This window comes from Solea solea, chromosome 14 (assembly GCF_958295425.1).
Source record: "Solea solea chromosome 14, fSolSol10.1, whole genome shotgun sequence".
Taxonomy (NCBI): domain Eukaryota; kingdom Metazoa; phylum Chordata; class Actinopteri; order Pleuronectiformes; family Soleidae; genus Solea; species Solea solea.
The window spans coordinates 20,079,638-20,101,762 of NC_081147.1; the positions used below are offsets into that span (position 1 = coordinate 20,079,638).

At 42.5% G+C, this 22,125-nt stretch overlaps 2 protein-coding genes across 5 annotated transcripts in view; one reads left to right on the forward strand and one right to left on the reverse strand.

Annotated features, from left to right (window-relative positions):
* The window catches only part of LOC131472555 (aryl-hydrocarbon-interacting protein-like 1), a 25,202-nt gene extending 23,421 nt beyond the window's left edge, over nucleotides 1–1,781 (forward strand). Inside the window, exon 8 of the mRNA XM_058649868.1 lies at nucleotides 853–1,781. Coding sequence (XP_058505851.1) covers nucleotides 853–1,334 — 482 coding nt within the window. The 3' untranslated portion in view covers nucleotides 1,335–1,781. The remainder of the gene's footprint in view (nucleotides 1–852) is intronic.
* Nucleotides 1,739–22,125, reverse strand: part of drp2 (dystrophin related protein 2) — a 77,228-nt gene continuing 56,841 nt past the window's right edge. For 2 of the 4 annotated variants that reach the window (XM_058649864.1, XM_058649865.1), the window contains exons 16-24: nucleotides 21,772–21,883; nucleotides 20,882–21,018; nucleotides 18,876–18,941; nucleotides 13,826–13,891; nucleotides 10,403–10,549; nucleotides 8,785–9,037; nucleotides 6,832–6,949; nucleotides 6,651–6,737; nucleotides 1,739–5,209 (exon numbers count right to left, since the gene is read on the reverse strand). In XM_058649864.1, the coding sequence (XP_058505847.1) occupies nucleotides 5,190–5,209; nucleotides 6,651–6,737; nucleotides 6,832–6,949; nucleotides 8,785–9,037; nucleotides 10,403–10,549; nucleotides 13,826–13,891; nucleotides 18,876–18,941; nucleotides 20,882–21,018; nucleotides 21,772–21,883 (1,006 nt within the window). In that variant the 3' untranslated portion in view covers nucleotides 1,739–5,189. Of the gene's footprint in view, nucleotides 5,210–6,650; nucleotides 6,738–6,831; nucleotides 6,950–8,784; nucleotides 9,038–10,402; nucleotides 10,550–13,202; nucleotides 13,705–13,825; nucleotides 13,892–18,875; nucleotides 18,942–20,881; nucleotides 21,019–21,771; nucleotides 21,884–22,125 lie in introns of those variants that run through there. The other 2 variants (XM_058649866.1, XM_058649867.1) reach the window with 2 other exon arrangements.

The following is a 22,125-nucleotide window of genomic DNA, read 5'->3' on the forward strand; positions in this document are numbered from 1 at the left end:
AAATACATTTTTGCACATTTAAAGTTTTATACTATTTTGGGTATTTGCTGATTTTATAATGCAGGTGTTTGGAAGGGGGAGGGGCTTGTGAGTTTTTTTCTCTCTCTCCAAGTTTTAAAAGCTTTTGCCACCAAAATACTTCATCTAAATACTTCAGCTTTTAAACTTTCAATCCACGTCTTCAGCTTTAATAATGCAGGTGTTAGAAACAGATGTATGGAAGGGGGAGGGGGGAATAAGGGAGTGGGAGGGGCTTATGAGTCAGTCTCTTTCAAAGGTGGATTCCACCAAAATACCACTTAGTCTAAATACTTCTAAGTTTGGTTCAATCCACCCAAATGTTACTCCTTTACCAGCACAAGTCCTGCACTCGACGACATCGGCAGCAAGAACAGCAGGCAGGCTCGAAATTTCGCCGCAGAATTTTCTAGTTTTTGTTTTGTCCTACATTCTGTAGCTTAAAAAATATCAACTGCTGCCGTTGAACATGTCTGGTCCTCAGTAAACCCCTGCCTTCATCCTGCAGCAATATATTGTTCGCTCTTATTTATCATGGAGAGAAGAAACCAAGCATTCCCAGCCACACTGCTGGGTCTCATGTTTGTTCCCGTGGCACCAACTCGTGGACATCGCAGTCAAAAATGAATTTGTTGTTTTTCTCTTTTGTTTCTGCTGTGACTGAATTATTTATAGTTGGGTCTGATGTGAAATAGTTGTTCTTATGCTTCATTCTCCCCGTCATTTACTTCTCTTTCCCACCTTTCCCTTTGTCTTCTCTCTGTCTCTCCTCTTACTCTTGCCTGGTTTTGCTCTTGCTGTAGTTTACACTGGTTTACCTCTTGTACTCTATAGGTAACTTTAAAGCAGTGTTCCAGCGGGCGCAAGCACACGCTGCTCTGTGCAATGCAGTTGAAGCTCGGCGGGACTTTGAAATGCTGGAGAAGCTGGACCCCAAGTTCAAACCTTGGGTCCGCCAGGAACTGAAGAAGCTGGGAGAGCGCATCCGCAACATGCACGCCCACCAGAATAAGACTTATTGGGATACGACACAGGAGAAGTGGGGAGCCGGTGGAAGCGAGACCAAGAAGCACATTGAATGTGTACAGAAAACCTCAGAGGAAAAAACTGAGGAGAGTAAGACTAAAGGGGAGGAAAGCTCAGAGAAACCCGTCCCGGCTGAGACAGAAGATGATGCAGCGACAGAGGAAATCCCAGATGTGAAAGCAAAGCACAGCAAGAAGCTGGAGAGTGGGGGAGCGAGCGAAGAGGCGTTAGATAATGAAAATCTAGAACGTACAGTGGATGCGGGGCGCAGGGAGGGGGGCACCAGATAATCGAGCACAAGACACAGATAGTGACCCTGCTGCGTCCACCGGCACGGACGGAGATAGTGTAGCGAGCGGGAGATCAGCGTGTGATACGGGGAAGGTCAAATGCCAATCAAGCGCTGAACTGGACCCGAGCAGAACAAGTCAGGGGGACAGAGCCACCGGTGATAGGAAAGGAAATGGTGACACTCAATAAGAGAAAGAACAGAGAGTAGAGTGATGAGTAAAACAGAAACCCAGAAAGAAAAGTAATATGGATGCAGGAGAAGTGATGAACAGGAAACATTGATTCCGCTGCATACAAATACAAATATAAATGTGAACACAAGGAGCAAAATGAATATAAACACCCTTTAAGTTTCATTATTCTGTTCTCAGAGGGAAGAAATGCAAACACATGGAGACAGAGAGAGTGTTTGCCAAATACAAAGTTTTATTTCTGTACACAAAAAAGTAGAAAGCAGCCAGTAACCTATATATGTTAATACAGTAAAAAGCCTTTCTTCAGAAAAAACGTTTTTAAATACAGATTAAAAACTCCAGAGAAAAAGACAACAGGAAGTGTCTCAGTGCTGGACAGTAACACAACATGGAAAAAAACAAAAAGAAAGACAACAAACATCTGTATGATTAATGAGGTATATTAATGATGAAACAAAAACACAGTTCACCAGTAATGTATAAGTGTGTGTGTGTATATACCGCATTTGTTAGTATTCTCTTTTAACCCTTTATTTGAGGTTAGGTGAGTCATCGTAATGTGAGGTGTGACATGTAAACTACTGACGATGACAAAAAAACAAGGTTCAAATGTAAGTACAGGAGAGTGATATGATAGTTTGTTTGTTTTGTTTTGTTTAGTTTAGCATGTTGGCTGAAAACATGCGGTGGCAGACGTGTGGAGAACAAGAGCTGGATCCTCTGGTGTGACTCCTGCCGCTGTGGAGACGCTTTTTCTCTTCAATCACACGGCTTCAGTCACACCACAGGGAGTGTGTGTGTGTGCGTGTGTGCGCGTGTGTGTGTGTGCGCGTGTGTATCTTCAGATGAACACACAGTGAGAGAGAGCGGGAGATGCAGGTGGATGACCATGAAGAGCAGCAGAGAGGAAACACGGGGGAATATTACTGTAACGCTCTGTCATTAAACCGCCTGGCAGAGTATTTACATCCCTCTGCCTTCACTAATGCAACACACGTCACATGACACACACGTCTTCAACGTAAATGTGTGTTAGCAAGTGATCGTGTACGTGGAAGATGTGTGAATTCAAAAGAAATTAAAGTCTCATGAATAAATGTAGCTTGTCAAGACTATTTTCTTCTCTTTCCGATTATTCTGACCTGTGTGATAGAGCTGAAACAATTAATCGGTTACTAAATGAACAGACAACTATTTTGATAATCGATTGATTTTTCAAAGCTTTTTTCATAACACGATTTCCAATTGTTTAAGCTTCTTAAATGTGAGTATTTTCTTCATTTCTTTGCTCTGGATAACAAAGAAATCGTTAAAGGTCGATCACTTTCTGAGATTTTATAGACCAAACGATTAATCGAGAAAATAATCGACAGATTAATCGATTATGAAAATAGTCGTTCTACTGTGTGAGCTTTAAAAAAAAGAATTGTGAAGCGTAGCTGGTGCAGAGGTACCACAGGGACGAGAGTATTAGGGACAAAATCTTTCAAGAATAAAGTAGCAAAATGAAATGATTTTTATCATCATTTAATAATAATATGTATTATTAATATTATTGTTAAATAGCAACACAATGCCGTGCTCGCTTCTGGATCCAAATATTTAATTAGCAATCCGCCATTTCCCCCTCCACAAAAGAGTGATTCTTTCTTCGAAACAGACTCCGTTTCCTGCACAATCCTTTTCAAATTACTGATGCCAATGATAATGTGGTGTATTTCCTTATTTGTGAAGCCCAGAAACTAAAATCTAACTTTGCAAAATGCTCCACGTTCCTCATCCTGACGCAGGTTGCAGCTGATCGTCTGAGATTTTGCTTGAATAATAATTGCTTCTTCAGTTTGGCCCTAATACTCACAGTCATGTGGAAGGTTTTCAGGCTTCAGAGAAGGATGAAGTGATGGAAGATGATTCCCAGCTGTTTACAAGTCATTGGCTGTGTTTTTTCTGTGCAAATGAGGCATAAATATCACGCTTTCATGACCAGAACTCACTCGTTTCAGGCGACTTCTTGTCCCGCTCCTGGAGACTTGTCTGTGGTTTCTCTCTCACCAGCCCTTTAGCAATAGCTTGTTTGTTTTTCCCCCCTCTGCCTCTCCTCTTGTCTCTCTGATCTTTACTCCCTCCAAGCATCCTTCGCATCATGGGTTTATTCATAAAAGTCTGATTTAACTGGCTTCAACACATGAACGCTCTCTGTGGTTTTGATACACACTGTTTCCTGTGTTTCTCGAAATGAACCACTAGCCCCGACCGGGAAGGGAGTGACAGTGACACACAAACACGCTGTGGAAGGAAATCTCCGCTCCCTGAATGTGAAAGAAAACATATCCAGAAAGACCGACTTCATATGAATTCACTTTGGATTTAAGGCATTAAATGACTGTGCTATGTTTGGAACAGAACACACACTATGACCCTGGCGTGATGAGGGCAGAGCCATTTCAAGCACTCGCCTTTCTGTGACTCTGAAAGCAATTAAGTGGGCATTAGCGAGGGAAAATGACGCGTGTATAGTCAATAGCTACTGCTCTTTTCAAATCTACATGAGCAGGGGGATTATTACAGATGAAGTCAGTGTGCCATTGTGCCATGGTGGTGTGCCATGGTAGCCCCCCTATAGTGCCCGGAATTGGCCTTGACGAGAGCGAGCGGGAGGAAGCTTCAGCCTGGCGGCACATTGCCTGGAGCTCCTGCCTTTGCATTCTCTGCACACAGCAGGCCAACGCTAAGATCCCAAAGCAAACGGCTGCATGCTGATGTTTATCGGCACACACTTCCTCAAAAAAAAACTAAGTAAAATTGACTTAAAACTGAGAGCACGTCCGAATCCAACATCAAATGGCGCTCCATTTTTTAATTTTTAGTCATACATGGAGCACAGCACATGTATCGATCACGCGTGGAGACATTTGTGTGCACAATGAGGGAAAGGTGCCGTCGGAACAGGGCGCGTGGACGTAGCAGCATACATCTGTGTGCGTGTGCGTGAGATCGACGAGCAGTGTGAGAGGATTAGAAGAACACAGTGTGCGCACGCAGAGGCGCTGTGCTCGAGGGCACTTGGGCTGTCTTAAATAAATCATAGATTTAACTGATGAAATGATGTCAACTCCCTGACAATACTACACCATACAGCCACATGAAGTACAGTCAGCCCGGCACAGACACACCACCTCCCTCCAAAAGAATAAAATAAAAAATAACCATGATTAAAAACCACACTGAAGATATAGGCATTCAGACAAAACAAGGGGATATCCTTCTTATTCTTTAAAGTTCTTTTCACAGAAGGACCGGTTTGTGCTTCACACCTCTGAACGACGACACAGATGCCGGTAAGCACAGTGTCTTGGCTGAGCATTTCTCTCGAGCGCCCCGCCTCCACTCCCGTTATCTGCTGCTTACATTAGTCTCCTTTGGCTGGTTAACACACGGCGTCACGGCTACACTGCACAAGTTATCAAGCGCAGCCTGGTCAAACGGACATCAGCGGCGGCCTCTTGCAGTTTACATGAAAAAGGCTTTTAGTGCACTAAGTTCCAGTGGAGGGTTAGCTCTGGGTGGGTCACTGTGGCCGGACCGCAGCGGAATGTGGCTTCTCCTGTGGCATCAGGTGTCCGTTCAGGCTTTTACGTCGCTCCTCGAGGAACACTCGGGTTATATGTGTGAGGTGGTGCCTGAAATTAGGAAATCGATGAAGAGAAGAAGAAAAAAGGGGGGAAAAGCTTTTATATTAGGTTCTCTAAGAAGGCTAGAGTTATAAAAAAACCCTTCTGTGTTTAATGTAATGAATTACATTATGTCATAAAATGGTCATGATGTGTCATTGTGTTAAACTGCTTCACTTAAAACAAAGGTGCAGCCAGTATATTGACTAAATACCTTTTCATTTGTGGACTGAGCTCTTTATATGTTTTGTTTTGGTGTGTTTTGGTCTGTTGTGCCACTCACTGTTAACCACCTAACACGGGCTGTTAGGTGGTTAACAGGCTGTCAGTTGCCAAAAGTTCCCAAACCTAAAAAGCCTCACTACCTCTCTCAAAAATGTCTTAGATTAGATTAGATTACACACTGGATTAACAATACATATAAATACATAACAGTACATCAACCATAAAAACATACAGCAATACAACAATGAAAGTTTGGCTTAAAAAAGAGAAGAAGAATTAGGTTCTGCATTGGAGAAGTTACCTGTCTCTCCCTCTCATTCTCTCTCATATAATTTTTTGGTGGATATTTCACATATTTAATGTTTTTACAGCCCATTTTCTTTCATCTTGTCGCCGCTTCTCATCACGTGTTATCTCTTTGCTGCTGTGACTCTGCTGCTGCTCTAGAGCAGACACAGTTTCATGTTCAGACTGTCGCTGACGTGTGAAAAACAGTTTCAGTGCTTATTAAAATAAAACAGACAGTGGGGCAGTTATATGTGCATGAGCACATATTGCAGTGACCATTTTAAAGGTAGCTGTTTAACCCCTCTGTTACCATCCTGTCGTCACTGACCGGATTCGGCACGCATACTTTTTATTCCTGTAACTCCTAGACCATTTGCGCTATCTAGAAAATTCAAAAACTATGGACTGGCGATCTGTCCAGGACGTGACTCTGCCTCTCTCCCTATGTCAGCTGAGAGGATAAAGCGATAGAAGACAGATGGATGGATAGTGGAAAGCAGAGAAATAGAGCTTTGCGCCCATATACTTGTTATTACGGTAGCCCTCGGGACTTATAACGAGTGTCCAATCACAGACGAGATTGATCAACGTCTGTGACGTCAGCTCTTACTACCGTAATTCCTAAACAGTTGATTCTACAGCTACCTTTAAACAATTCTACAGCCATAAAATCATGGTCATGAGAGGGTTAAAGGCTCTGGACTGACTAGGCCAGTTTGCCAAGTGTGTGAACGCTGATGCTTTGTCATCTCTGTGCTTCAGTCTCTTCATCTCACTCCTCCTCGCTGCCATTTAATCTCCCCGCGCCTTCCGCCCTGACTATAAACAAGCCGCAGTATCTATTTGCTCACTCTCCTCCACATGATGCTGGAGAGTCTTTCTGCGATTCCCGCGGTTGCTACGGCGGCAAAGATCCACGCGGCTGAGACGAACTCACCCGGTTCCGAAGGGAAGACGTTTCTCAGCTGCTCAATGACCTCCTGTAGCTGCAGCACCGTGTCCTGCTCGTGCTCCAGGTCATCTCCTAACACACACACACACACACACACAGAAAATGTCACAAGGGGAGGGTGGCAGGGGGTAGTTTGCATGGCTTCACGTTCAACATGCTTGCTGACCTGCTGCTTCAGTGTCGGTGGTCTCTCTGCTGGCTGGCTCCCCGTGATGACCCCCTCCAGACACAGGAGACGACAGGGTCGACGGTTCTGATCCATTGGCCTCTGAATCATCTTTGGGCTGTTTTTGAAGAGAGACTGATTATCCTTCACTCCAAATAATTGCTCATATCCATCATGTTTAAGAGCGCGGAGGGCGCTGAGCCTTTTCAAATAGTAATGAATGTTATGGTTAGCAGCTTTCAGTCACGCGTCCACGACCGCCGTCTCTCACGAGCACCGTGATTATTATCATTAATATTCGGATAGAAAACACCGCCTTAGACCGCACGGTTATGTGTGATTTGTGCTCTCACAGTCAAATTAAAAGACAGTGATTTGCAGCGGCAGTGCAGAAAAACACAATGGCAGCGGGAAGCAAATCACAGATGCATAATCTAACTCCCGGGGATATTATCTGCAACCTGGCATCTTTTGTATTGTTGTTAGTAACACCGTGGCAATACTCGATGGTGAATAAGTACAGCGCTTGCAGTGGAAAAGAGATGTCTGCAGAGACTAGGAGGAATTCTTATGTACACTCCCGCAGACAACAGCAGGCAGATTCCACAGATTTGATTTTTTGAGTGAATGAAACTGTGATATTGGTTCAGGGGGAAAATAATGATATGCATTTGAATAGATTTCTTTTTACACCTCCAGTCTCTCTCTCTACAACCATCTTTGCCACACACTATTTTGTGCTGCTTTTCAATTTCCAAGTGTTTAACCTGAAGAAGCATCACATTCCCTCTCTCTCTCTCCTTTTACTCCCTCTTTATTCCGTCTTTTGCTTGAGAAATTTGCATTTCCAAACTATAGTGTCCCAGTGTGACTGTATGTATGTCAGCCCCCCAAATCTCTTCCCCACACTTTACTTTGTACTGCAGTAATTCCTTTTATATTTCTTCTTACCGTCTCTTTTTTTTTTTAACTCGTTCCACACTGTATTTCTTAACTCCCACGACTGCCTTTTCTATATCTCATCTCATTAACTTTGACATTTTCTGAGATGTCACCTTTTTCACAATTTCCTTTACACATACCGTCTTTGCCCTTTTTTTTTTGTACTTCAATAATATACATGTGTGTGAAGCCCTTGCTACCTGACGGTTACACTGTCACGCGTTAATGAGTTGAAAACCATTGATCTTGACAAGTAATTCATCAAATATAAGGGTATATATATCAATAGGAAATTTGAGTGGCACTCAGTAGATTGCACACTTTCAAGGTCAAACAATCCTACATGTCGGTCGTCATCAAGATCAAAAAAAAAAGATGTTTCCTGTGAAATGAATGAAAATGGGAAACAATGCCTGGAAAGTGATAAAAACTAATTATTTCTCTAAAACTGCATCCACACACAACTTTAAGAGTTTCCTCCCTGTCTTATGCACAAGTCAGTTTAAAATTTTTTCACAAATTAAAAAAATTATTCAAAATGAAATTTAACAAAATAACAGGGAACAAAGAGGAAGGGTAGGTAAATGGATAGTGACTGAATATTTACTTGAGTTTAAAACCTCCAGTGTGTACATTCTGGTGATTTATTTTAGTATTCTGACATAACATTATTTGTATGCTGCATCCTTTGTCTAAAAATGGGCTCTGTCAAGCAAAACTATCAGACCTGACTGAGGGAATATTTGCGTATAGAGGGGTACGAAGTGTTAATCCTGTCAAACTACTGAATGACCAGGTTTTTGGCGCAGTGATGGATGAGTTTGCAGCTATATTGATTTACTAGCAAAAATGTAAACGTTGCCTCCATCTGTCTTGACATAAAACAAATCACTTCCTGTGTGCAGCGCGGGGAATGTTGCTCGACGACACTAAATTTTGCAGTGTCCGGGACATTCCTCCGGTATGATCATCATCATCATCATTATCTTCAGGCGTCTCACAGAGGCGTACCTGAAGCAGTAGCTCCCTGAGCCTGCGCAGCTGGGACTCCAGCTGCTTGTTGTGGTCCTCCAGAATCTGCATGCGGGTCTCCAGGCGTGACTTGTGTTGCCGGAGGACCCGCGCCTCAGCCAGGAGCTCCTCGTCCTGCTGTCCTTCCGATGTGGGCGAGCCCGGGCCTCCCTCTCCAGCCTCGGTCAGCATGGGAACTGACGCCGCCTCTTCGTGTTTCCACTTGAGCCGCCTGTACTCGCTCTGTAGCACCCTGGGGATCCGCAGGGGAGGAAACAGTGAGAAAATACACATCTGGAGATATTTATGCAACTCCTACATGACACAGACAGAAATCCACCTCGTATAACACTCTGACCTGTTATTCTTACAAGTGACATATTTAAAAATAATTACACATTAAGGCAAAAAAAGCAAGACGCTCTGAACACAATCATTCTTGTAAATACAGACTGCACTAAAACAAGTTCCTCCTCTTTTGGCAACAAGTGTGACACTGATTAAGGATTAGCTAATTGCATGCTGCGCAGGGAGAGGTTATTAAGGTGGTTTAGCTGATCCGAAAATCATGGGGCACAACATGTTAGTTTTAATGAACCACCAAATTGGGGTGCACTGTTGTATGTGCAATAATAATAATAATAACAATAATAACAATAATAACTGCTAAATGAACTAAAAAATGTGTCATTTTCTATAACTGCCATTTAGTACCAGGCAGATAGAATAATGTTGTGGTTGTTTATTTTACATTTTAAAATGGGTCTGACATCTCCTGGAGCCAAAAGAAAAACATTATAGTTCAAGTATGAAGCACACAAGAGCCACAGAGCAGGATATAAACTAAGCTGCGGCAGCTACTGTGGTGATAAATAAGGACGACAAAGCACACTGTCGCGTCATAACAGGAGAGCATATTTCATAGAAAAACGAAACCAGGTCAAGGTTTCCGACAACCAGGGGGCACACGTCTGTCTGTGTGTGTGTGTGTGTGTGTAGAAAGGTCACAACCGAACTGAAGAATCAGTTCAAATGACTCATTCACATAAAGCTAGCCTGTAGTAACCAATTAAGAGGATCAGGAAAAATGAATTTGCTTGGTTTATTGAAAATATCGGAGCCTCTTAGGAAACGATAAATTCAAATTTAAACCAGAAATGCTTCTGTGCCACTTCATAATGACTGCATCCTCTTCAAGGCACTTAGGAGGATAATCTATAAACGCTCGGATCCTCATTATTTTCTGTCAGGTGTGCCCTCAGAAAAGGTTTCTTGTTTTTCTCACTGCCGTTCTGGATGCAGTGTGAAAGAGTTAACGCTCTTCAGGAGGGCAGAAAACATCCCAAAAAAAAGAGTTTGATGCCGACAGACAGACAAACAAACCCATGTTTGTGTTTTCATGCTTCGCTGCAGCATTACTGAAGAAAATCACTCCTCAAACAACTAAATTTAAAACAAATCAAATTCTACACAGTCTGCAAAGCCTGTAAATATTGGTGTTATTATGAGTCATACTTGTCATGTGTGCCATCAGTAAAACACAGAAGAGAAACACGGTAAATATGATGCCAACATGCACATAAAGGAAGAAGGGAACAAAGCTTCTACAGGAACAGACCGGTTCTCGTTCTCCAGGCGGGCCAGGGTGCACTGGAGCTGCTCCTTGTCCTGGTGCTCCAGGTGAGCCAGCAGCATGTGCTGTCCACAGGGTGAGTCCTGATCCAGGGCTGGGCTGGAGTGACGCAGGAGGTACTGATCTTCATCCCTGAGTCCCCCACACAGGAGACAGCACACTGAGCCACCAGCACACAGCCACCAGCAGCACAAAGCAGAGCCCTGGACGAGCAAACAGCCAGAAGCAAGGCGAAGCAAAGCGGGACGAGCAAGACAGGACGAGACACGGGACACTATGGCAAAGACACAGTGCTGTGCGAGGTTTTCATTTCAAAGAATAAATGTTCTGTAACCCAACCTGCTCACATTAAAATCATTTAAAACCTACTTGCATTCAGTGCAAGACAATAATACAGTCCTACCCCGAACAATGAAGCCACTATTGATGATGGGACAAAAAAGGTTATAGATCCACGATGGTAAAACAATAAATGCACCTATAAATTTTGAAATGATTTACTAGGAGGACAGCTGTTTGTCAATTTATATGTTGCAATAACGCATAGGGCTATTAAAAAAAGAAGATTTTATTGATCCAAAGTTAAAAGCTTTGCCTTACTGTGCCACAAACATCACAGAAATATCCGGTTTAAAGCTGTAGTGTGTATGTTTTTCATTATAAACAAACGTCACTGTCAAGTGAGTTCACACACAGCGCTGATTAAACCAATCAGCTCCACATTCTTTCTGTGTTCCTCGGTATAGCAGTGATTTGTGTTGTCGAGGGGAAAGCAGAAGCCTAACAACTACCATAGTAAAGTGAGATAGCAGTGCTTCAGGTTCAGGGCTGGGTAATACACTGATATTATATCTGTATCATGACATGAGACTAAATATCATCTTAGATTTTGGATATCGTTGTATCATGACGTTGTTGTAAGGCAGCACTATACTGTAGGACTAATAATTACCAAATCATCGGCATACATAAGGTGATTGATGAGACTATTGCAGAGTATACACCCTGTATTGTTTGCATTTAACTGTGTTGGAGCATCATCCCGTTAATCCTTGAAAAGAAGAGACAAAATGTCACTTTTGTCTCACAAATTCTAAAAAAAAATTCTCTTAAAATCAGCTTTGTTACAACTAAAGCAATTATTTTCATGACTCATACAGTCAGAGTCCTCAGAGGCATCTATGAAACATCAAAAAGGTGGAATTCAGACCACTATTTGAAGAATGTTGGTTTCTATGAATCATTTTTGGACCAGCCTGTTTTTTATCGTTTCCATGTCAATTACCTGGCAACAAGCAGCGGCCAGTGAATACAGAACAATGCATACAGGTGGTGAATATGAAGGTCTGGACACACACACACACACACGGGCGCGTGGTGTGGTTCAAGACAGAGAACAGCATGATGCCAAGCAAACACCAGCTGGAGGCACAGATAGCACAGCAGTATGTACAGAGCCATGTAGCAGGAAAAAAACAGCAGCGCTGACAGACAGAAGGTCTGCTTCACAGAATAAGAACAACAAGATACAAGGGCACAAAAAAAGCAGAAAACAACATTGCTACACGCAACAGGCGGAAGTGAAGTGTCATGCATACACACGCATGCACGCGTGCGCGCTCCTCCACATACAGTTATCCGCAGACACGGATGCAAATTCCATATACACATGCACCGATATAAACACCTTTTTGTGGCAAAGCTTTTTCACCAAAACAACTCTGGATATGTGCACACAGAAAGAAAGACATTGGGAGGCTAGAGAAGCAGAGACGTCTCGTGAAATGGAGCTGGTGAAAGTTTGATGACTTGTGTGAACTAATGTAAAAGTTACGGCAAACCAACCAGCAGTAGGCGGTTATTTTTTTTTTTATGTCCAAGTGGAAGAGAATTGGAACTTGAGGGTCTGAGGAGTTGAGGTGTGTGCTGCCCACTGCTCATGTATGTGCTGTCCGATCTGTGTGCTCACGACTGTTGTGAAACAAGGATGGGGCTAAATGCAGTAAAGTAAAAATTCCCTATCATCGATTAATGTGTGAGCAACTATGAGATATTCTTAGATATTCTCTTCACTCTTGCCTTTGCAGCAAGAAGACCCGGCTTTGCGACCCGGTCGGAACACGGGCCTTTCTGCGTGGAGTTTGCATGTTCTTCCCGTGTGTGCGCGGGTTTTCTCAGGGTTCTCCTGTTTCCTCCCACAGTCCAAAAACATGCAGATTTGGAGATTGGGTGAATTGGACACTCTAAATTGACCGTACATGTAAGTTTGAGGGTGAGAATGTATGGTTGTTTGTCTCTATGTGGCCCTGGGATTGGACTGGCGACCTGTCCAAGATGAACTAGCAACACTACACCTTCTCCACACTCTGTTTACAGCCTTGTAACTTTAGATGTAGCATTACAACAAGACAATTTTCTGGTGCTGTAGCACCAACAACAACTTCCTACACTGTGAAGAAACTCAAAAAAAGGACAGAGTCTGAAAGAGAGTCAGACAATAAGTGTGATAAATTGCTGTGATAAGTTGCTAGGCCAATAGCTGGACCCTTTATAACGTGCATATAAACAGAACTTATAGAGTACATACTAACATGAGGAGAGGAGGAGAACAAAATGCTACGCAAGTTGCTCACGTGTGGCACCGCAGAAAAGAGGAGTGTTTGAGCGTAAAACTAGTATTCATGTGGTGTCATTCTCAGCTTTCCCTTAGAGCAGATACATTAAAAAGAGAAGAAATAATGACTTTGCTTCACTACATACATACTCACTCTCTCTCTCTCACACACACAAAAACCCCTGATTCTCTACTAGATCAAACATTTCTCACACAGCTGCTGGTCATGTAACTTCCACTTGACTTCAGAGCTCAGAGGAGGAGGAAACGCTTAACAACTCACATACAGCTGCTGTCAACCAAACAAGATATGGACTCTCGCGAACACAACATCTCGCACAGCCATGAATCACGATTCTTTTGTCAGATCACCGCAACGAGGATTCACTTTACCGACTGCAAAACATCCCCCATTTCTCTCACTTCTATAACCTCATCACTCCATGCCTCTCACACGGCTTATAAACACACACACACACACACCTGCCTCTCTCTCTCTCTCCTTAGTGTGATTTCCACCCACAGCAACAGACTCTAATCACAGCAGGCATGTGCAGGATAACAGGGGGCTGTGTGCACACACACTGTTCGCTGTGGGTCATTTTCATTATGTGGCTGATTACTTATGTGATCATCCAATCTTAACCCAACAGTGGAACATGCATGAAGAAGCCTGAACGTGTGCACACGCACACACACAGAGAAAGAAACAGTGCAAGCAAAACACACAAAATCCCCATGAAAGGTTACAAATGTAATGATGGGGTTTGTAGTGGGGGTAGCGGCATACTCACAGACTTTCATCAGGAGACAGGCTGTCCGTGAAGAATGAACAATTCTGGCTCTCCATCTCTGCAAGTCTACATGTGACACACACATATACAAACAAGGGAGAAAAGGGGAGAAAGAAAGTAGACATTATCACACATTGGGGAAATATGTTTCACCAAATACAAGATAAACCTAACATTCGGAACAGTTTAGTATTGATAAGACCTAAGGCCTTTGAATATTACAGACATTATGGAAGGCAACTGAGCAGCAAGCTGTGAAAAAAAAAAACAAAAAAAAACACCTGACTGACAAACTGCAGAGCAGCAGAAATTACTACTGAATAAGAACCTGATAAAAAAATAAAATACTATTCGCTGTCTTTGGGAATGCAGGCAGCGAAACACAAAGCCTTTAAGATAATGTGCTGCTGTCCAGGACCATGGACAGCGACTGTGGTGGATGTGAGAGAAGCACGGAGTGAGCTGCTGTGTCTTTTCAGGACCAAGGACAGCGCTTGTAGTTCTGCATCATGTCCTGCTGACTCTCTGTGGACAGCTGTACCACACACACACACACACACACACACACACACACACACACACACACACACACACACACACACACACAGCTCTGTAAGCTGTTTCAGGACGACATCAAATCGAATGTGCTGTGGTTGGAAAAAAACCCTTTTGTTTGACGGCATAAATACATCAAACAATATCACAGCTGGAAGAAGCACCCTGCTGTATGAAACAAGTAAAGTTGAGTACATGGCCGAAAGTTGGATCCATCCATGAGTGCTATATGTGATGCTTAAAAAGGATAAGGGATAAGCAAATATCTTAAAGGGACAGTTCAGTTTTTTTTTTTACTATATCTTCCACTGCTTTTGTCATAAGTGAGTGACGAACTCTGAAAATTGTCTGGACCCAAATGTGCAGACATTAAAAGACTCTTATGGACCTGCACCTGGCTCACTTTGGAGGAGTGCAGCTGCAATTTCTGTGCTTCATGGCTAATTATGATAATAATATTTATAAGTAGAACACAGTCTGGGAACTGGCTGCCCCTAATCATTCAGACAACTGAATGATTAGTTATATTTTTTGTTGCTGTTGATGTTATTATTCTGCCTAAACTGAGACTATGAAACGTTATCTGTATGAGTCCTTCATCTGAAAACAGACTCTATAAAACAATACTATCAGAAATGGAGCATTTGTGCATATACAGCAGCAGCACAGTGGTGGGTGGCTTTTATCCTGTTAAATTGCTTTTTTTTAGGACTTTTCTTTGTGTATTCAGTCAGATTCCAACCTTGCTTTACTAGCACAATATTGCTGTTGCTATTACAAATCACTTCCTGTGTGCAGTGCTGGAATGTCGCCAGCTGACATGAGATCACGGCTAAACTGAGAAACACAACAATTACTTACTACTTTCTTTGCAACCATTATTACGAGCAGCATCATCATCATGTGGCCTCAGACCTGATTTAAATCCTGTTTCTCTTCCTTGACTGAAAAGAAAATCCTCCCTCGTCATCACCTTTGCCACCACCGCCTACATACAGTGCATATACTGTACAACAAGGCCGCTGATTCTCTGGCCTCAGCTGAAAGGTAACGTATAAGAAGACGTGATCTATAGAACAGATGTAGGCAGAGACGGGTTGAACGAAAGTGGCTACACGCAAAGTTAATTCAACACAAACCGCTGCCGTTCTGCGAATACCATGTTAATGATATATATCACTGTTAGATGATCAAAAGATGGTTTTTTTTCTTCAGGACAGGCAATTAACCGGCACAGAGAATCAACCCACTGATGCAAATATTCTGAGCCTGGTAGCTGCCCACATACACACTTATGCATGCATGTGTCATATTAAAGCAATCTTTAAATCTGCACTGCAGCTTCTGACACACACGAGCATGGAAACACGCACACACTGGTGCACTCCGCGCTCCATCATCTTTCACAGAGTGTCATCAGGTGAAAGAGTGAAGGATAGATGGCAGAGGCGGGGTCAGTGATTTAGTGGCTGTCGGGGACATCCGTATTACCTCCTCTTTTCTCTCCGGTGTCCGGTGAGACCGCGCCGCTGAGGAATTTAGGATTTATACATGTCCTGTTAGAGGCTGGCCTGTGAACCTGACCGCTCATAATTCAATCGGCCTCGCCATTCATCAGAAAACACTCCACAGAGAGACCGAGCGCTGCGATACAACGGATACAACAGCAAAGCGAGGAGAAGTGTGCAGTGAGAGTAATTGGAAATAATGGACAGCTTTTGTGTGTCTTGTGCTCGCACGTGTGTTCAGCTTCACGTAGGAACGTGAACGGAGAGAAGAGGCAATGAGGGTTGTTTTTACTATCTCCTTCTCATCCATCCTCTATATATGATGTCCAAGCAGTGCTGATGATGAAAGGCACCATCAATTCTAGTCCTGCATCAATATCAGGGGAGGGGCGAGGGAAAGATAGAGGAAGGGACCGTGTTTTTGGCATGCCGACAGATCCGTCTTTTTCTCACCCCAGACATCAAATACTTTGTCTCCTTTGAGATGAGTGGGGACTTTAGTGTCTGACTGGCTTAAGAGCACTTGACACACGCACACACACACTCTTAGATGCATCCATTTAATTTATAATCTCGAGAAATTAAGTTTAGACACTGACCTTGCAGTGGTGATATTCAATATTTTTTTCCATTAATGTTCTTTCTGGGAATTATAAACAGTGTGGGGAATGGATTCATGTAAAGGAATATGACTTGGGATTCATGAGAGAGAAAGAAAGAAAGAAAGAAAGACACAGATGGAGTCAGTTCTGTAAGCTGCCTGAGTGCAGATAGTCTCCATTTCCATTATAAGGACTGTCTACGTGTATTATGATAGGATTCAGCTCGTTTTAAAATAGAAAAAAAAAACACTCCTTTTTTTTCTCTTCTGTCTAAGTGTGTTGTGTTGTTGTTGTTGTTGTTGTTGCTGCTGCTGCTCCTCATACTTTTCTAGCAAGTATAATTCATTAAAAAGCCACTGGACCGTTAAAATACTGCTCTATCAATTCCACATGGTAGTGGGACAAAGAAACAGTAAGACACAGGTTAAAAGCACTCTTATTATCTCTGCCTCTCGTTCATTCATTCATATCCACAATCACACTGCTGTATCGTGCAAGGAACTGGCCTAACTACATATCAGTCACAGATGGAGCTCCCTGTTCTGCCCACTAAAAAAACTGTCCGCAAAGATGCATACATTACCCGTGTTTAAGTACATGAGTTCAAATCTACAGCAACCAGCTATTAAAATACGAGTTTTGAGCAGACTTATGTTTTTGTGATGATTACAAATGCCAACACTCACTGTTCCCAAAGATACCAGCCATTGCATATGTGAAATGTTGCAATCACATCGTAATTAGAAAAACCATTACATTATGTTATCAATAATTCACTGTGTTGCAAATCTACAACGGCATCATAAGCTTTGGTTTTCTCTGATAATGTCTACATTGTGTTGTGTTAAATTGTGCTATTATCCCTTTAATAATTGATTACATGGAGCTCATGAAAAGATAAATATTGAGTGCAACGATTCCAGCGCTCTGTCTGAACACATCGCGCAGTCATGATATGATGTCATTTTCCAACTGCTTGTTTTGGAGGGCGCTTGAAAAACTAAGATTTGTGCACCGGAAAAAAAAAAACATGGTTCAGGAAATTGAACCAATATTCTCTGTCTGCATGTTGCTACATTACTGTTGCACCATGCCCACCTGTGTGTGTGTGTGTGTCTGTGTGCACGCGCTGTTTCTCTCTCTCTATGTGAGTTTGTGTTCTCTCTTGCCCTCCCTGACTTGTGTGCGTTTGTGCGCTCTCTTTCAGTGTCCACCAGTGTTTCCTGTATGTGTTGTATTTCTCTGTTTCTCTGTAAAGATTTACTAACACGTTTAAAACATCAAGATGCCTTTTGTTTGTGCCAAAGTTGTACTTCACAGCAGAGCAACTGTGTTTAAAGTTAAAAGAAAGCCATTCAAACAACAGACTTTGAACTTAAATATACTTTTCCTGTTGATTCTACATTCATTCCATGATTATATATAAATAAATAAATATCAGGTTTATCTTCACGATTAATCGCAGAAAATTTTAATCGATTTACAGCCCTAATTATAATACAACAAGGATAAAATATTAAAGCAGGGGGAGGAAAAGGGGGGGCTTAAAGAAAGGAAAACAGGGGGACAAGAGGGAGAAAGACAACAGAAGAGTGGGATCAAAGATACGAATAATGAGAGGAAAGGGCAAATGGAAAAGGAAAAAAGAAAAGGGCAGAGATATGGTGGGTAAAGAGGACAATTGGGCCTTCTCTCTTGTTGGTGTGTGTTCCCTCTGCTTTGGCAGGACAAAGCCGGTTGTATGCAAGATCCTCAGGGACGTAATACACAATGGCACACACACACGGCAGCTCTATGGGCAGAGCAGCCAGGAGTGTGGGACTCCAGCGCTGTGGCCTGTTTATAACCTGTCAGACAGACACTAATCCACAGTGGCAGCTCCCATGTGACCAATGGGCTCATTGCCTTAGCAAGTGACAGTTTGCTATAGGCATGCTAAAACCCCCTGACCTACACAGCTGCAAAAACACACACACACACACACACACACACACACACACACACACACACACACACACACACACACACACACACACACACACACACACACACACACACACACACACACGCGCGCACACACACACACACACACACAACAATCACAAACTGCTCAGCTTGTTGTGCAACAGCATTTGTTTGTGTGGAGAAATAAGAGTGAAGGTAACTGCTGGGCAGTCGTCTGGATCCTGCATTGAGTACAGTGCACCATGCAGCCAAATCAATACTTCAATCAATTTGTGAGCGAAGTCTAAAGGGTGATGGAGCAGAGAAGGCAGGGGTAGCAGAGAGGTGGAAGCCGGGGTGAAGTGAATATCAAGAAGGGAGGGAGGGAGGGAGGGAGAAACTTAGTTGTAATTATTTGATACAGTGCACAGAGTCACATACCTGCTGGCATAATGTTCAATTCTGCTGTGAGTGTCTGCATGGGGCAGCTTGGGTGAGGAGCACGGCCTGTGGACAAAAGAAGCCGACATCAATACTTTCGCTGTGAATGTGGTCACAGTGAGATGCACAAATAATTGCAAACCACGCATATAATTATAAAGAGGACAAGTTTTATGCATAAACGGAAAAAAACAACAATCCTGTACTGTATGAGACCAGGCCAAGATTTTTATTCCAGTAATTCGTACGGAAGGAAAACTGCTGCACAACTCCTGTGTAAAAGCACAGTATGTAATATATCTGCTGCTCGGGGTCACTCGGATCAAAACAATAACAAGACTTCACGATGATTTCATTATCTCAGGAAATAGACACAGTGAAATGCAAAAACAAAAGAACCACACTGGCTAACAACTTTGTTTTGGCCCCAGACGTTACAGCGAGGACAGGTAAAGTGGATTACATCGTCCAAAAATAATGAAACCATTACCTTGAGTGGAAATGGAAAACATTGTGGCTAATGTAAGTACACCACTCGTCAAAATATACAACATTACTCTCAAACAGTTTAAAGCCAAAATGTTGTATATTATAACCTACATGTCATCTGTAGACGTCTGCATTACACACCAGAGGAAAACACTGCAGTGTTTCCGGTTATGATTTTGCTAAGCTTGAAGGTCCTTTGTTAACATTTAGGTATGTTGGTGTACAATTGCTTTAAAAATAAAAAAATTGTTTTCCATTTTTGTAGCCTTAAAATAAGCCTTTTATATACATACATTAGACAAAGTTTGTGCTGTTCCTCCAGTAGCCCGAGTAGACAAACCAGTCAGAGTGTGATTCACATTCACAAGACTGTGATTCTTACACACTCAACCTTTAAAATATGATATGATTTCACTGATTTAATCCTTGGTTTCGCAAACACGTTTGTCCTGTCACTCTGAGTGGCTGATTTCCCTGTCCTCACAACAAAGAAGGGAAAGCAAATGGAAAGATGTGAAGTTCTGTCATTTCTGAGTTGTAATTGTGTCAGTTTGAGTGAAACATCGACACAAATCCCATGACCCACTCACTCCAAACCGATGACAAAGTAATACCCTTATGTCTGAAAAAAACAAACATGTTTATTCAGAGTGTGAGGACCCAGTCAGTGCATCCTGCAGCTTTCATGCCTGCTGTTTTCACCTCTGAGTGAATGTGACCAGAGCATTTGAGTCAGACCTGAATCACAGGAACAGCATTTTGGTAACAGAACCATTTTACTTACACAGGGTTCCCACTCGTTTCTTGAAATAATTTTCCAGGACATTTTCAGAAGCGACAGTATATGACAGATAAATTAACACGTCATACACTAATACATCCTCCCTGTCCTCCACATGCTTTGGAAAACTGTTCTTTTCTACAGTTGCACCTTGCATTTTGTACATTTTACCCAGATTCCTTATTCCTTCCTTCTTTTTCCTCTCCAGTCCCCCAGATGTCTGATTTAAAATAATTATGTGCAGTCGATGGCTGTAACTTATGTATGAAATAATCTCTTACATTCTTATAGAAATTATGACAAATTTATCACAGAATAATGCAAACACACCCACAGATTACAGTGTACCTTCTTTAAAAATATCTTTAGATTTTCAATAAATCACCAAAAAAACATTTCCTGTGTTTCATCTCAGTTTACTGCACACCCAAGTTTAACAAAATATCTAAACCAAATTGTACCCTGCAGTGCAAAAAGGTCTGATATGTTTCAGAAGAGAATCATTTCTTCATCACTTTTTTTTTTTTTAAATATTCCGATGTTTTCCATAACTAGTTTTCCAGGACGAGTGGGAAAACCTGTTACTATATATCAGCACATTAGAGCCCTAAACTGCCCTAGCAGCTGATAAGCAGTCAACAGTAGAACAAGTTGTGCGTGTGTGTGTGTGTGTGTAATTGAGAGACGTTGGACGTAAAAGCGGCGACAGAGAGATGACTGTGTATGTGTGACTCACGTCTCTGAGCTCTCAGCCTCCAGCACTGATTGCACTGGCAGGTAACCTCTCTGCGGGTGCTTGGTGAAGTACTGCTTTGACCTGAACTTGTTCTTCAGAGTCTTGGCAAAGTCCCTCATCTTCTCTCCCGAGGTTGTCTGGAGTGTGATTTATGAGTCGGGGGGATTGGGTAGAGGAAGGGGTGAGACGTGGCGGCAGTGGTGGTGGGGGAGGAGGCAGAGGGAGTGAATGAGTGGAAGACAAATTACACAGTTTAGGAGTTCTTGGAAATGTTGCCGTCTCCAAAATGACCTCATGTGAAATCTGTCTAGTTCATCTTTTACTTTACTTATTCCTCCATCTGCTTTCTCATTCAACTCCCGCTGCTTCCTCGCTCTATGTTCTTTCAAAATCTGTCTCCCTGGCTTCTGCTCGCTCTGTGATAGCAGCTGAAATCTAGGGCCACTGTGAAAACTGAATCTGGCTCCTAAAAAAAAAAAAAAAAGAAATTGTGCAGCTCGGAATTGAATAGACATTAAATCTGGCACCGTCTCAGTGTATTCAAGCACTACCGTGCAAGAGCTTCCGCTACAGAATTAACTTGACTTCAGAGTCTGTGCGATTGCTTAAGACTCTGGTTTTATTGGGGTTTATTCAGTTTGGCAACGTGTGCTCCAAATAGCACATAGTCTGTGAGGTACGTGTGCCAAAAAAGGATGATAGTGCTGAGCGGCATTCAAGCTACGCATGAGGCAGACACTTACAGATAATGTAGATTTTACAGTGGAGTAATCTACGTCTGGAGGCAGGAGATAATTGTGTATTTTTTTCATATGACTGAGTTTTATTTGTCCCTGATGCCTTGATTTTGTCTTCAATTACAGTAAAGCATGACTTAATGTTTGTCTTACTGGGGTGTAGTACTCCATGATAGGGTAGTGCAGCTTCTTTCCCTTGGTAGTGCGGCCAGTTAGGAAACACGTCTGGCAGATGTCCACATTGAACTGCTTCAAGCTGCGATACCTGTCAAGATCAATACAAGACAGAGGCTGAACTGATGTTTTCAAGAGAACAGACAAAGCAGGTGTGTGTGTGTGTACAGGATGAAAGGTTAGCGGATGCCTGTGTACTGAATTTATTTGTATGCTTGTTGTCTATTCTATATCCAGCCACTGTTTTCTTAGTTCCAGAATCTCAACAAAAAGATGTGGTGGAGTTATTCATGTATAAAGCAGAAAACACCAGGTGCCACTATTACAGTAAAA